The following is a 14,629-nucleotide window of genomic DNA, read 5'->3' as shown; positions in this document are numbered from 1 at the left end:
CGGTGTCCTAGTTTGGTTCCCCAATCTCTGAAGTGGAATCCCTCTCCCAAAGTGACTATTGTGCCGCGGAGACACAGCGACCACTTACGTGCTAATCTTCTTACATAACGCTACGAAACCCTGTGACATTCCCCAGTTTGAATGCCCTTTTCCCAGTACACTCTCGTGCGTCTATATCAGGCTTGCAAACGCTCTACATACCTAGTAACGCAAATTTACGTAACTACTTGTAGATCACGCCCTTTATCTGGGAGTCTGTCGGAATTACCGCTGGAGTTAGCATTAACTCCAACTCCAAACCCTCTTACCTGTTGTGTCCACGAGTATTTAACCCTCTACCTAATCAACAGCCTCCACTGAGCATCTCGTCTAGCCTCCATTCTCATATTCAGAAAGCCATAGACAATCCTGAGAACTAGATCGGCAACATGTCCCAAAACTTTGAAGTCGTTCAAGCTAGCACCTGCTCGCTGCCTCAATACTCCCAGGCCGTCACCCATAACGGCGTGGTGTACTGTTCTGGCGACATTGGTGCCCTCCCTGGCACTGACTGGGAGCTGGCTCAGGGAACAGCGAAAGATAGAGCTGTAAGTATTCTCTTGTTGCTGCTTGATAAAACTCCCCAATTATGGGCTCATCTTCTAACCCAACACGGAAAAATAGAGGCAAGCGCTTCGAAATCTCTCCACTGTTCTTGAAGCCGCTGGGAGCCGACTTCAGAACGTTTTCAAGATTACCATCTACATTACTACGATGAAAAACTTCGGTCTGGTGAATGAGGCGTATGATGAGTTCTTTACTTGGGACAAGAAGCCAGTAAGTTTATCCTCCAATTTGCATTCCGATGCAGCCTCTGCGCATAGACAAAGCGGAAGTTAATGCACAAGCAGGCAAGATGTTGTGTGGCTGTCCATGAGCTACCTCTTGGGACGGATGTCGAGATTGAGTGCAGCGCCCATCTGAATATGAAACCTCGTATGTGAAGGAGGGTCAAGTGCAATTGTGTTAGGGGAGCTGCTTTTTTGAGAGGATATCGCCGTCCTATTTAGCTAGGAAAGCCGGATAAATAGGCCCCAGGGGCGGTCATTCTTCTTCTAAACAGCCCAGCCAACGCCACCTAGATAGCTAATTAATTATTTGTCTCTCTTCTGCTGTTGTGTTCTTTTTATTTGTGGAAGCAGTCTGCCTTTGAAGGAGCAGTAGCAATAGAACAAGTCTCTCCTCCAACCTGATTGAGTCGCACCCTGGTCTCAAGAGAGCCCCACGGCACTTCATGAGCAAGGTAGAAGAATATGATATAGGATCTAGCTCCACATTGGGCCATTTCTAGTCGAGGTGGGGAACATAATAGTGAAAGACTGGTGCGAAAGCTGTGTCTATGTAAGCGCGTCCTTCGAGCCGGCATATCGCTACATCTGATTGATCGTCTGCCCTGCCACTTTCCGCCGCTATTCTGTGTCTTTCAGCCATCGCTCACTAAGTTGCCTCTTCCTTTTCGAATTCAACCCTGTTCGTACTGAAGAGGGTTATCAGCACGGCGCCTTCAATATAAGTATCTCACTGAAAGGCGCAGTACTCACCAGGTGCCAATCTGCTCTAATCCAACCTCGACAACGTCGCCACTCTTAAGCCAAGCTTGGGGGTTGCGGCACATCCCCACACCGGCGGGCCTGGTTTTGGGTAAGCCTAAAACTGCACTTCACTTCTCAAGTGTTTCTGGGGCTACTTACGTTCCCGTGAAAATGAGGTCTCCAGGCATGAGCGTCACACCCCGGCTCAGCAAAGAGACGACTTTCTTGACTCCAAATATCATATCTGCAGTAGAAGAATCCTTATAGGGAAGTCAGCCAAGCCTGACCATTTCTGGCATGTGGGTTACATGTCACTAACCTGACGAGTGTCTCCGTTGACCTTGGTCCAGATCCTGAGATTTTGCGGGTCTTTGATAACGTTGCTGGTAACTATACCGGGCCCGTAAGGTGCCCATGTGTCAAATCCTTTCCCGAGGGACCATTGACCTCCTCCTCTTTGTAGCTGCCAATCTCGATGCGTCACATCATTTCCGACAGCGTAGCCGAGCACACAGCCAAGCGCTTCAGACTCCGGCACATCTCTGCACCTGTTTCCAATAACTATGACCATTTCGCATTCATAGTCCACCCCCGCGCTTTCCTGTGCCACGGGTGGCACTGTGATGGGATCAACTGGCCCCGAAAGGGCCGTAGGTGGCTTGTAGAAGAGGAGGGGATATTGGGGTTGCTCCATGTTCGCCTCTTTAGCGTGGTTGGCATAGTTTAGCCCCACGCACCGAACAGTCCCAACCTCTGATGGACCCAAGGCGGCAGCAAAAGGCGGATGTCGACCACTTGGCCTGTGACATGGTGCCTCCCGAAAATGTCTCCGGTAATTATGCGAGCCCTTTTGGATCTGGAGATATCGGTGACGCCTTGCGGTAGAATGGCATCGCCGTAATAAGTGCCGCCATCTTTAGCGAGGAATCGAATGAGTCGCTTCAGTTGATGCAATGTCAGTGAGGTGACAAAGGCTAGACAAACCCGTCAGGTATGAGTGAACTCACCGAAAAAGCGGGCATTTCAAAGTTTGCCGCTAATAAAACAGTTCCTTACACCGACTGGAAACTTCGAGCGAGTAGATGTCTAAGGATTTTGTGAGGTGGGGCGGCAAGAATAGGCGTGGCAGATGACTACCCAAGCTTAGATCTCCTCTTGAACCTCTCGGCGGTGGGTGGGCGCTGAGATCCCTGCTTCGCCATGTTACTTATACCATATGAAGCAAACGGCTTTAGTAAATAGAAGCTCCGGTCTGTTAGCTCCTATCTCCGACATTCCCTCGCGCTAATAGGTTATGTCACAGGCGGATTATGTAGCCAGACATGCGGCGTTGTCATCAGAAGGGCGCAAAAACTAGGAGTTCAGACGCTAAGCAGTCACAAGGGCGGAACATCCACGGATTACAATGCAGCCAACTGGTCAAGATGCTAAAGCACCTGTTCAAGAACGACAAAGGGTTTTGTTACAAAACAGGAATCTCAGTGCTAAAGCCTAGTAGTAGAAGGCGCAAAGCCAAATCTTCAGCCATTCGCTCTATCTGCTTATCTCGTGGTGGTTAGTTGCTGCCGAAATCATTCCCTCATCAGAACCGTTCTCCCCTACCGGCACTTGAGGCGGGAAATCGTAAAGCGCCCCAGACTCAAAACTGTGCCCGAGGCTGCTTCTCGCGCGCACATCTGTCGACGGGATTGACGACTAACCTGATCATGTGGCAGCCGGAGATAGCCGGCGTAAGAAATACAGGATAAAGGGCGTGTTTGACAAAGCAGTATGTTAGTCACACGCACGCACACACACACACTCAGGGTATATTTATCTTCCCGCTCCCAATAGCCTCCAACCATAACAGAGACACAGATCACCCGTCTAAGAATTTTAAGCAATTCATCACCCAATCCAGGTTGAAATCACCATGCAAAAAGCCGAGCCGTTCAAGATAGACCAGTGGAGTCAGTAAACCTAACTCGAACTTTTCTCTTACAGATAGCTAACAAATTTCTTTGTGGGTTTTAGTGGAGGAATATGGGGTTCGTCCGTCCTTTGAACAAGATCACCCTCCGTATGTATTTGAGAGACTAATGTGTATCCATAATATAGCCAGGAGCGAAAATTTGCCTCTATGGTAAGATTGTGAGAGGAGGCTACAGTCGCTAGGTATGTGACGCTGACGCCTATGTGGACTCCCAGACTCCTTCGTGTCAGCGCTCTCTCTGAACGAGTTGCAGCAACTGGCTCCGGATGCTAGCCATGTGGCTATAGACCCGGACCTGAAGCTTACCTATGGCACGCTGCTTGGTTCACCGCGGCTTCGAGAGCGAATTGCCAAGATTCACTCCTCACCCGAGGCCCCGTTAACAGCTGCAAACGTCGTTATCACACCGGGCTCCATCATGGCAAACTATCTCGTTTTGGCCGCAATCTGTGGCGCTGGCGACCATATCATCTGTCAGTACCCGACGTATGGGCAGCTGTATCTTTTGCCGAGGTACAGTGGAGTTGATGTTAGTCTGTGGGCTATGCATGAGAATAATGATTGGTCTTGTAATGTGGAAGAGCTTGCTGGCATGATCAAGGCCAATACCAAGGCTATCATTATTAAGTTGGCTCCCCCATATTTGTGTGGCAATGCCAGAGTGGAAACTGACAAGATGACAGCAACCCAAATAATCCGACCGGGGCCGTTATTTCCAAGGACAAGCTGAAGGAGATCTTGGCCCTCGCCCGAGAGCATGGCATTGTGGTCTTCTCTGATGAGGTTTACAGCCCTCTGTTTCATACGAGCAACCGCCCACCGCCTCTAGTCTCTTTGGGTTATAGCCATGCCATCTCCACGGGCTCTGTCTCTAAAGCGCACGGCTTACCTGGAATTCGGGTAGGCTGGGCAGTATCGCAAAATGCAGAAATTTTGCAACGGATTACAACCCTCCGGGACTATACGACTACCAGCGTGTCGCAACTCGATGATAGTGTTGCCGCATTTGCGTTGAGTGAGAAGGTACTACCCCGGTTGATGGAACGAAATATGGCGGCCTGCACCGAGAGCATGGCCATTCTCGACGACTTCATTAAGCGCAATGCCCGACGATGCCGGTGGGCTAAGCCAGATGGGGCAGCGACGGCGTTCGTCCAAATTTTAAACGAGGACGGATCAGCGTCGGATGACGTCGCGTTCAGCAAGCAGTTGGTTGAGCAAGAAGGCATCGTCGTTCTGCCTGGAGGACACTGTTTCGGTGAGGCAGGAGTCAACGATTTGAAAGGGTACATTAGACTCCCACTCGGCCAGCCAAGGCTATTGGACGCTGCATTGGAGACATTGGAGAAGTTCATTCATAAGCAGACATGCTTCTAGTGTCCACCCAAGGTTGAGAGCATATTCGTCCAATAAGAACATGGTTCCTATCATAACTGCATTAGTTTCCTTTACCGTAGATTGGACTCAACTCGCCGGACATGGTCGTCGACAGCGGCGTCTGCGTCCATTGAAGAAATGATCCGCTGGGGCGCGGCAAACAGTGTCTCCTTCGACCCTGAAAAGACCAAAGTCATATACTTCTCTCGCAGTAAACCTAGGTCCTCCCGGCGATACGCCACGGTGATGTCATAAAATAGCCCAAATCGGCCCTATGCTAGCTAAGCATTGGCTTAATAGTATTACGACCCTCGCGGTTACATCACGTGGTCTCTATAAATCCCGAGTTCTAAACCACCAATCACAATGAGACCGATATAATAAGAACCGATATTATTCCTAGACCGCGTCGTTCCTAGAATAATATTATACCCCCTCGCGATTAGCTTCACCTAAGGAAGCCTAAGTATATAGAATATATTTATTATACCTTCTTATATAGTAGCTACCTTAGCTATTAATATAACTTAGTTATACTTAATACCCCTTAAGTATATTACTAGATATAACTTATACCTACTATTACTTAAACTATGCCTAGTACTCTCTGCTAATATAAACCTAATATAATTAGTTTATCCCTTAGGAAATATATAATTATTATATATTAATAGCTCTTATTTAGTAATATATTATATACTCTAAGTAATACTATTACTATAGCACCTAATACTAGATCTCTTTTTACCCCTCGTAGTAAGTTACTTATTACCCCTTAGTAGAGGTAGCCCGCGACTAAGCCAGAGAAACCTAATATCCTAATAGATATAGATAATAATAATAAAGAATATATTATCCTAGCCTTATATAAGAATAAAGTCTATAAACTTAGGAATAAGTATAATTACTTAATTACTTAGCATAATAACCTCTTAGATAGTATATAAAATAATACTAAGATTACTTAGAAATAACTTATAAGTATAAAGGTATCTATAAATAATATATAGAAATATTTCTACTAAGCTATAAAATAATAATAATAATAATATTAGTAAATAATTAATAAATAATAAAATTAGATTAATTAACTTATTATACTCTAGGCTTAGTAAAATAACCTAGTATAATAATAAATTTATAATCTTAATAACCTAATATTTAAGCATAATACCGCTAATATTACCTATAAAGATATTAATAAAATTATTAAGCCTAAAGACTTAGAGCTATTTAATAGATAAGCTATTTATATTAGGATATTCCTTATATCCCTTAGGGTATATTAATAGTATTTCCTTACTAAGATAGCTAATATTAAAAGTAAAGTCTTATATACTAGTAAATATCTTATAAGTAATATATTTACTTAGTTTAAGCCTAAGCTATATAACTTTCTTAGAAATAAACCTACTAAAAAAATATAACTCTTTTTTACTAAATATAAAAACTTTAAGGATATAATTAAATAAAACTTTAAAACTATTAATAAAGAATAATAGGCTATATAAAAACTTAAAAACCTATAATAAATAAAAGCCGCCTTAACCTATATAGCTAAGTTTATATAGATTACTTTATTCCTTAACTAGGGAATAAATACCCTCTAAATTATATTCTATAAAAGACTTAAAGATAAAATTAAGAATAAACTTTATAAAATAGAAAAACCTAATAACCTCTAAGACTATATCAATATAGCTATTAAGATTAATAACTAATAGTTTAAATAATACATAGAGAAATCTAATAAAGGATAAATTTAAGGCAATAAGAATAATACTAACTAGTCTTAAAAGTAAAAATAAGCTAAGGGTAATACTTCCTATAGGACTTATATAGGACCTATAGAACTTAGAGTAGCCTAGAAAGATAATAAGGATATTAAATATTACTATTACTATAAGAAGGGCTATAAGGCTAATAAATATTAGAAGAAGTAATAAGATATAAAGAAAGAATACTATTAATTAAAGCCATAATAGCCCCTCTTAGAAGGTAAAAAGTAAATAAGATTTACCTAAGTAGATACTAAGCCCTAGATAGCTATCTATATTACTAAGATACTTAGGATAGCACAAATAGGATATAACTATATTAGCGCATAGCAGGGAGAAATTACTATGCCCTATTAAGCTACTTATTTAATAAAAGAAGAAGCTATTAGTAACTATATAATTAGTAATATTATAAAGGAATAGCTCTATAAACCTATTAAGCCCTAAAAGACTAATTAATTATACCTTATTGACCTAGGTATATAGAGCCCTCTACTAGAACCGGATAGTAGGAAGGGAAATCTAGATAGCTTCCTATAATAATAAACCATTGCTATAACTAGACGTATAGAACCCCGGATAGAAGAACCTATAGTAATAGCTTTAGCCTAGTAACTACTACTAGTAATAAATAAATAAGCTAACTTTTAAGAAGCCGCTATAGAAGGCTTTAACTATAAGAAATAGATTATAAGATATAATAAATAAACCTATATACCCGCTATAGTCTACCGTAGAGACTATTAATAAGATAACCCTATATAATATAACTATACCCTATGCTCTTAATATTAACTTAAAGTATCCTAGGAATATAATAAGATTTATAAATAATAAAAGGTAGATTAATATAATAGGCTACTATATAATAATTAGGTCGCTAAGATAAGTAATAGTAATATTAATTAAACTAAGTTTAAATATAATACTTAGAAACTATAGAAGGAACTATGCTAAGGACGCTCTAAGAAACCCTAGAAGAGTAATAAAGAACTATAGAAAGAGGAGAACTACCCCTAACTATATAATAAAAATAATAATAAGTATTAAAATAGCCTAAGGGAAAGGTATATTTAGACTATATAGGAATATATAGAAATAATAGATAAGTAAGAAATCCATATTTAAGCCTATTATAAAGAACTAGCTAAAAACCCTTAATACCTAGAAGTATCTTTTAATCTATAAGATAATATAAGAATATACCTAATATACTAAGAATATACTAGTATCTCTTAGATATTATACTAATACTATTAGTATAAAACCTACTAAGAGGAAAAATAGGAATAAGATTATTTCCCTATCTTATTACTATATTAGCTAAATAATAAACCTTACTTATAATATAAAATAGAGGGATATAAGGTAATATATTAATATAAATCTATTAGCATTGCGAATATATAATATTTCTTAGAACTCTATTATATTATCTAAGAGAAGAAATAAATTACCTATAAAATCAAAGACTAGTAAAAAATAATTAGCTAGGAAAATAAAAAAGACCTAAGAGCTAAATAAAAATAATAATACTAGGACTAGCTATATAGCTAGGATGATATATATAATTATAAACCCTATATAAATAGCGAATATGAGTTTAATTATTTCGGCTATATAATGTTAAAAAACTAAATAGCTTGTCTAATATAGGGCAATAAATAGATAAATAAGGGAATATATTACCTTAGAAGGCCTTATACTCTATAAATAGGGTATATAAGTAGTATTACTTAGAATTAAAAATATAAGTTAAGGGAGAATAATTAAATACTTTAGTAGATAGTAGAGCTAAGTAAAATTACTTTAACCTAATAATAATAAATAGGCTTAAGCTACTATAGAGGTATAAATAAATGCCTTACTTAGTTATTAACCTAGAAGGAACCCCTTTTAATTATAATAATAGTATTATTAATAGCGAGATTAATTACCTTAAAGTTTTTATTAAAAGAAAGAACTAAGGGATATTATTTAATATTATATTAAATAAGTAATATAACCTTATACTTAGGTACTTATAGTTATATTAATTTAACCTATATTTTAACTAGAGAATTAGCTAGGTGCTTTTTTTTAATAATAAAATACTCTCTATAATAGATAATAACTTAGAATATAATATAAGATCTCTAGCTTTTACTAAAGATACTAGAAAAGCTAAGAAGAAGTAAATATAAGATACCTTTTTACCTAAAGAAATATAATATAAATACTATAATAAATAGAAATAATAAAATTAGTAAATAATTATATATATTATATAATAATTCTATAGGCTAGAAAAAAACCTTAAGTAAGCTAAGAAAATATTAGAAAAAGAATAACTTAAGAATATTTTATTATAATATTATATCTATAAGAAACTCTTTATAAAAGAACTTAAGATAGGTCTACTAGAATATATATATTATAACCTTAAAATTAAGTTTATAGATAAGAAGTAACCTAGCTTTAGTAAACTTTACTTACTTAATAAAGTATAACTATTAATATTAAAGAAATATATTAAAGATATATTATAAAAAGGATATATTAGGGAAAGTAAGTTATTTATTAAATACCTTATTATATTTATCTTAAAAAAGAATAAAAAGTTTTAACTTTATATTAATTTCTAAATACTTAATACTATTATAGTTAGAGATTATATATTACTACCTCTTATTAATAAGCTAAAAGATTAACTTTTTAGAATAAAGTATTTTATAGTATTTAACCTTAAAAGAGCCTATAACCTTATCTAGATTAAGGAAGGATATAAATAGAAAACCGCTTTTTATATTAAGTATAAACTATTTAAGTACCTTATTATGCCTTTTAGACTTATTAATATACCTATTATATTTTAATACATAATTAATAATATACTATAAGAATATCTAGATATATTTATTATATATTACCTAGATAATATCCTTATTTTCTCTAAAATAAAAGAAAAATATATAAAATATATCTAGAAGGTATTATAAATACTATAAGACGCTAAGTTACTAATAGAACCTAAGAAAAGTAAATTCTATGCCTTAGAAGTAGAATTCCTTAGATATATTATCTTATATAATAAGATACATATAGACCCTAAGAAAGTCTTAGTAATTAGGGATTAAAAGAAACTAATAAATATTAAAGAAGTATAAGCCTTTCTTAGCTTTATTAACTACTACTATAGATTCCTTTAATAATTTAAGAAGATTACTATATTATTAACTAATCTTATAAAGAAAGATAAAATATTTATATTTAGGAATAAGATAAGAAAAGCCTTTAGTATAATTAAGGAACTTATTATTACGGCTATGACTTCTTAAGTCACACAAAGCTAGGTAGGCAAGATGGTTATATTGTACTAAAGCTTGCTAGAACTAAGATGATTAAAGCCATAGCGAAACATAAAGGATTCCTTTGTCTTACCCCGCCGAGAGGGTTAGGGCATATAAACCCATTATTGCGCAGACTTTAAACAAAGCCGCATAACAATTATCCCCCCCCTCTAAGCTAGATATCTTAGCTAGAAGTAAGTCTATATCAAAACTTCTTTAATAGTGCCAAATAGCTAGCGGCCACCGACAACGATAGCTTTATTTTCCGCCAGTAATAAAGCATACTTTCTCTTTATTTACCCTAGTAATAAAAGGGCGATTTATTATTACCTCCGTAATGTTTTCCCTCATTGCTAAAACAATAATATATATAAAAATCTTTTCTTCTCTATGCATCCTCATAATATACTTCCTTCTTTGTAACTCCTATCTTCTTAAAGTATTTCCTTCTTAATATCTTAGTAATTCCCTTTTAATTCTTTAATGAGATACTAGGTAATAAGAAGACCAGCTATATTACTTGCCTTTCCCTAGTAGAGACTAATTATTAGTATATAAAGTATTTTTGCTTGGCGGTTAAGGCTAAGGATATCGCTATTAATTCTTTAAATCCCTCTTAAATCCCCTTCTAACATATTATAATTACCTATGGGTATATTAACGCTACCTCTTCTTATTATACTAAGTATAATAAAGATAATAATATTTATCTTATATATATATCTCTCTTAACCTCATAGTTTATTAGCACTACCTTAGTAATTACTTAGCTAACCCATAGGGAAGCCCTCCCGCTATCCTCGAGAGTAATTTCTAAGAGCTCCGCCGCATATTATCTTATATTAATTCTACCTATACTATACCCGCTAATCCTAATATTAAGGACAATAGCACTACTAAGTAGCGCCTCCTCGACGAGATTACCCTCCGTCGTTTTATTACTACTATTAACTGACTTTGCTAGGCCTTTTATGCCCTTGAGACTACTTACCATTCCATATATAAGATCACTAAAACAAAGAAGGCCATATAGGTAAGTTGCTTATTTGCTATGTTTTTAGTATAACTTCCTAATATCTTTACGAATTTTAGGCAGCTACTATGGTATATAAGGATATTATTACTAGTCATCGGGATTATTTAGCCACTATATTTTATCCCCCTAAGATAAATGCGGTATATTTATGTCTTCTTTATAGCTTCTTTATAGTTTTATTAATATTTCCTTAGGATAAGAATATTTAGCTTACTTAGCGCTATACTTAGGTTTTAGCCCTTTATTCCTCTAATATTAGGTATAATACATAGGTAGTTACTTAGTTTGCTTTTCATTAGGAAATCAAGGCTACTATTAACCTTAATAGTAATAATAATAGGGTTCATAATATACTCCGCTTAGCTCTCCCTTACTAAGAGCAATACTACTAGAATGCATATAGCCTAGTCTCTCCCTCCTCTTAAGTTATTATTTCAGTATAGGTTCCCTAGTATTTTAGCGTATAAGTATAGTTATATAACTAGTTAATTTGTTTTTAGGTTAATAGCTCGGCTAGGTTTATAAATACCTATAGTAATTATTACTTATTTATATTATTAATTTTCTCGGCGCGCCTTTTATTATAATTACTTTATGCTTTCTTTCTTCTTTTATTTTACTTTCATTATAATTTCCCGCCATTCGCATATAGCTTCTTATATATATTTTATATTATTTATATTAACCCATTAGTTATATTCTACTAGCTACTCTTTTTACTTAACTAAGTAATAGGTTTAGCCTTTAATCCTTTTTTCTTATTTAATTCTTTTAATTTTATATTTTCCCTCTTTTTTATTAAGGTTAGGTATTAATAAGCTTTCCCTATCTTATCCTTAGCATTACGCCTAGGGTTTAAGGAGACTAATATAGAAGATATTATAAAGTTAGGAATATTTGTTTAGCAAGGCAAGGTAGTAGGCTTATTTACTAATCCTTTTAAGGATCTTAAATAGTCTAATATATCTAAGTAATAACTTCTTTTTTTTTTCTTTTAGTTTAAGATTTCTAGTAAATAACGCTATAAGGTTTCCTTATTTAAAATCTATAGATTTACAATAAGAATTATAATATTTTGCCCTCCTTTTAATAGTCCTTTGCTAAGACTATTAGAATTTCTCTCTAACTTCTTATAAGCATACTAGTTATACTTTGACTTCTAATACCTAATGCCCTAATAAATCCTTATTAAGAGCTAGCTAAAATTCTAAGTTATAGCCCATAAGTATATTATTTAAGGAGATATTAATTATTTTATTAAGGGCTATATTATATATAAATTATACTATTAATAAGAGCTTAGGCTACCTCTCTTAGTAGTCTATTACAAAGCATTATAGGTAGTATTTAACCGTTTGGTTTATATATTCTATTTAGCTATTAATTTAGGGGTAAAATGCTATTAAAAGCCTCTATTTAATCTAAGATATATAGCATAGCTTTAACTAGAACTTACTTATAAAAATAGGCCCTTAATCCATAATAATTCCCTATGGCGCTCCATAACATAATTCTACCTCTATATAAAAGAGCTCTATAAGGTCTACTATAGTTATTATAATACTAACAGGAAGGAATATAATATATTTTATATACCTATCTACTATAACTAGAATTACATCAACCTCTCTATCCTTATGCATAATAAGAGGTAATCCTATAATAAAGTCTATAAAGAGTTCTATCATAGGTCGCTATAGAATTAGTAGGCTTTCTAGCTTACTATATAGGCAATGCCTCCTAGTAACTACCCCTTAATATACCATATATATCTATATATATTCTTTAATATCTATATATATAGCTTCCTAATAGAATTTATACTTTAAGAGTTTAATAGTTCTCTTAGTGCCAAAGTGTCCCACTAGAGGGTCCTCGTGATATAGGTAGAGGATACTTTTCCGTAGTATAGGGTCCCTAGGGACATATACTTAGCCTCTAAAGGATAAAAGCCTATCCTCCCCTATAGTCTATGCGGTAGGGTTTTCCCTCTCTTTCCTCTAGGCTTTGCGATATCTTCTCGTAGTTTCCCTAGAGTCTCTATCTTATACTACCCTAATTAATTCTAAGAGTAGACTAGATAGTTATATTTATATTAATAATTCCTTTATTAATATCAACTAGATTACTTCTACTAATATAGAGTTAGTAACTCCTAACTTTGCCTTTGCCTATCCTAAGAATTAGTCTAGGTTAGGTATAGTTTTAGTATTAATTCTTAGAGGTTAAGTAAGGAGTTCTTCCTCCCCCGAGGACTACTTGTCTACCTTAACTCCTCCCGAGGTCTAAGACTCTATTACTCCTAAAGTAGGCTATATGCCTAGCCTTACTACTTTTGCTTAGGCTCGCATAATAGCTTAAATCTTAGCCATTTTATATTTAAGCGCCTTAAGTAATTCAGTATTCTAAGTCTCTTCTAGGATATATCTTAGTAATCTTAATAATATATTAATAAGGTTTATTTTGCCCTTATAATATTTAATTACAAAATTATATAACATAAGATAGATATACTATCTTACTTATTGCCTATTAAGCCTAGGTATTCTTATAAAAGCTTATAAGGTTTAGTAGTTACTAAGGACTTTAATCTAATTTAAGGCCCCTTCTAAGTAATATCGCTAGTATTTAAATAACTTAATAATAGCTATCATTTCTTAGTCTAGGGTGCTATAATTAAGTTCTACTTAGTTAAACTTCTTTAACTAAAAGGCAATTAGGTGCTATTTGCCCTAGTTATTAGGTTAAGAGAGGATACCCGCTATTACTACTCTAGATATATCTATCTCTACCCTTAGTAATCATATTAGATCAAAGTATCACAAGAGTAGTGCTTTTTAGAACTCTGCGATAAACTAGTAGAATACTGCCCTTTCCTTATCATTTAGGCAATATCTCCCTAGCTTCTTCTTATTTATACTCCCCTTTATAAGGCTTATAAGTAGTTCTATTACTCTTAAGTACCTATAAATAAAGCATCTATAAAAATTATAAAATCTAAGGAAGACTTAAACTTCCCTATATATTATAGGCTTAGGCTAATTAGTAATTATCTTTACCTATAGAGGGTCTATTAAAACCCCTTTGCCTAATAAGATAAACCCTAGGAATTCTACTTCCTATTAGTAGAAAGAGCACTTTAATAGCTTAGCATATAATTCTGCCTTTCGCATGCGACTTAATACTTCTTTAATAGCTTTTATATAGGATTCTTTATTCTTTAAATAAATAAGGATATTATCTAGATATATTATATAAACTATATCGAGAAGTCTATAAAGGGCTTAATAAATATAATATTAAAAAGTAGCTAGCGTATTTATAAGCCTAAAGGGCATAACTAAGTACTTATAATAGCTATAATATATATAAAACATAGTCTTCTACTTATTACCTTCCTTAATGCAGATATAATAATACATATCTTTTATATTAATCTTAGAGAGGTACTTAGCGCCTTATACTTTATTAATAATCTCCGAAATCAAAGGGAGAGGGTAATAATTCTTAATAGTATTAGCGTTAAGACCCCTATAGTTAACATAAAGGCAAAGCCCCCTATCCTT

At 34.9% G+C, this 14,629-nt stretch overlaps 3 protein-coding genes across 3 annotated transcripts; 2 read left to right on the top strand and 1 right to left on the bottom strand.

The window, feature by feature from the left end:
• Positions 1-428: 428 nt before the first annotated feature.
• On the top strand, positions 429-879 carry NCS54_00173200 (Hypothetical protein; the record flags this gene model as incomplete). Its single annotated transcript, XM_053147352.1, has 2 exons — positions 429-587; positions 664-879. The coding sequence occupies 2 exons, from the start codon at positions 429-431 to the stop codon at positions 877-879; spliced, it is 375 nt and encodes a 124-aa protein (XP_053003327.1).
• A 597-nt stretch (positions 880-1,476) lies between these two features.
• NCS54_00173100 (FAA-hydrolase domain-containing protein) lies at positions 1,477-2,265 on the bottom strand (the record flags this gene model as incomplete). Its single annotated transcript, XM_053147351.1, has 4 exons — positions 1,477-1,516; positions 1,581-1,670; positions 1,731-1,831; positions 1,891-2,265. 4 exons carry the CDS (start codon positions 2,263-2,265, stop codon positions 1,477-1,479), a joined length of 606 nt encoding a protein of 201 aa, XP_053003326.1.
• Positions 2,266-3,483: 1,218 nt separating this feature from the next.
• On the top strand, positions 3,484-4,920 carry NCS54_00173000 (Aminotran-1-2 domain-containing protein; the record flags this gene model as incomplete). Its single annotated transcript, XM_053147350.1, has 5 exons — positions 3,484-3,520; positions 3,585-3,598; positions 3,669-3,693; positions 3,759-4,170; positions 4,227-4,920. 5 exons carry the CDS (start codon positions 3,484-3,486, stop codon positions 4,918-4,920), a joined length of 1,182 nt encoding a protein of 393 aa, XP_053003325.1.
• Between the last annotated feature and the right edge of the window lie 9,709 nt (positions 4,921-14,629).

Source organism: Fusarium falciforme, chromosome 1 (genome assembly GCF_026873545.1).
Source record: "Fusarium falciforme chromosome 1, complete sequence".
NCBI lineage: Eukaryota > Fungi > Ascomycota > Sordariomycetes > Hypocreales > Nectriaceae > Fusarium > Fusarium falciforme.
Note: the sequence above shows the minus strand (reverse complement) of the source record. Positions and strands in the feature narration are given on the sequence as shown.